Source organism: Tupaia chinensis, unplaced genomic scaffold (assembly GCF_000334495.1).
Source record: "Tupaia chinensis unplaced genomic scaffold, TupChi_1.0 Scaffold000078_1, whole genome shotgun sequence".
In the NCBI taxonomy this organism is placed as follows: Eukaryota; Metazoa; Chordata; class Mammalia; order Scandentia; family Tupaiidae; genus Tupaia; species Tupaia belangeri.
The window spans coordinates 2748167-2749856 of record NW_006159539.1 but is presented as its reverse complement, the minus strand read 5'-3'; the positions used below and the strand labels follow the sequence as shown (position 1 = coordinate 2749856).

Genomic DNA, 1690 nt, shown 5'->3' with positions numbered 1-1690 from the left:
CAAGGACAAGGTCCGCACTCTCTAACTCACGTGTGAGCAGCAGGGCTGTGGTGCCACCAGATGACAGAAAACCAAGGCAGAGCGCCACACACCTGGTAAACCCCAGTGCTCCTTCGGAGCGGCCATGACTCCTGACCACTGACCTCATGGCATGGCAAGCAGCTCCCCACAGCTTGGGTTGGGGGCGGGAAGGTCTCTGGACCTGCATGCCCTGGCCCACGACAGAGCATACTCTGTGCTGTGCCTTCCTACCCGGGGCACAGGACGCAGGTCCAGAGTGTTCCCACGAAGATCTGCAGCGATGCAGATGTCCTGTCCTGATGATGACAGAAGGGCAAGAGAAGAGTCAGTAGCCCTTGGAAAAAGTCATCAGAGCAGTAACGACCTTGACGGACACTCCCTCTGACTGCCCAGCCATCATCGAGAACGTGAAGGAAGAAAGAACCCCTCTTCTTTGCTTCTCATCTTGCTAGGTCTCTTAGCTTCCCCAGAAGAGGCAACGTATTAAATATCTTCTATACAACTTATTCCCTCCCATGAAACTTCATCAAAATGGAAAGAAACCAATTAATCTTTTTTTTTTCTTTTTTTGCTTGGAATATTCCATTTGCATTTACTGGCAGTCCGTTACATTCTTTTGGTAGGAAAAGATATTGCACTTCTAAAAATGCATCAGAGTGTAAATAAGTCAAAGCTAATAGGTAGGTAGATTTCTCCCCAGAATGTCTAGTTCCTGAAGACCACCATCAGCATTGGCCAAAAAGGCCTCCGTGATTTCAATAAACTTAGTCGATAAACTGTTGCCACACTGATGCAAGGTTTTAAATACCGAGGAAGACGTCGGTAGTCACAAACTGTACATACGGAGTCCCTAAGCTCACGATTTCATTGTGCAGATGGGCACCACGATGACAAGGATGACAGTGCATGCGGCAGCGGCAATCAGAGCAGCTATCTTGCAGACCTTGGCCCGTCTGAATTCAGCTTCTTTACGTTTCAGCAAGGAGTCATAGCCTGGCGTGTAAATATCTTCCATCCAGTACTCTAAGTTGTTTGGGTTTAAAGATTCTTGCGTCTAAAAGTGAAGAGAAGATACGAGGAATACCGTGAGTAGCTGGAACCAGGTCAAAGATGTCCTGACAACTGTCACTCCTGCAGCATTTACGAGTTGGCTACCGCTAGAGTTAGAGAGGCCTGTACTGGGAGACACTGGGCCCCAGCCCCGTAACTGCCAGGGGCTACCAGCGACTCGCCCACACATCCCGGACTGCCTTGGCCCCTGCTCACTAAAAACAGCAAGGTGATTTTGACACAGAGTATCATAAGGGCCTTTTATTCATAGCAAGCACAAGAGGCCACGACAGACGAGACTCTCAACTTCTAGGGCGTACAGCCAAGAAAGGGCTGGCCCCACTGCACGGGAAGTGGGGGAAGTCACTGAAAGATATTCTCTACCAACACACTCCAAGACGGATCTGCTGGAAACGAGCATTGCATCACTCGGAGCCTGCTTCCGTTTCTCAGAAAATCAAAGGCACCTCCCAAGGTAAGAGGCTTGAACAAAACATAAGCTATTCCAGTTCCAAACACTTGCCTGAGCAGGTCAGACCACTGCTCAAAGTCAAATGTGCATTCCCAGGGCAGTCTATCCTTGCCCCAGCTCCATCTGCAGCGGCTCAGGACTTAGTGA

The 1690-nt window shown here is 49.5% G+C and overlaps 1 protein-coding gene across 1 annotated transcript in view; it reads right to left on the bottom strand.

Annotated features, from left to right (window-relative positions):
- Positions 1-522: 522 nt before the first annotated feature.
- Positions 523-1690, bottom strand: part of MINAR1 (membrane integral NOTCH2 associated receptor 1) — a 14345-nt gene continuing 13177 nt past the window's right edge. Inside the window, exon 3 of the mRNA XM_006142628.3 lies at positions 523-1075. Coding sequence (XP_006142690.1) covers positions 878-1075 — 198 coding nt within the window. The 3' untranslated portion in view covers positions 523-877. The remainder of the gene's footprint in view (positions 1076-1690) is intronic.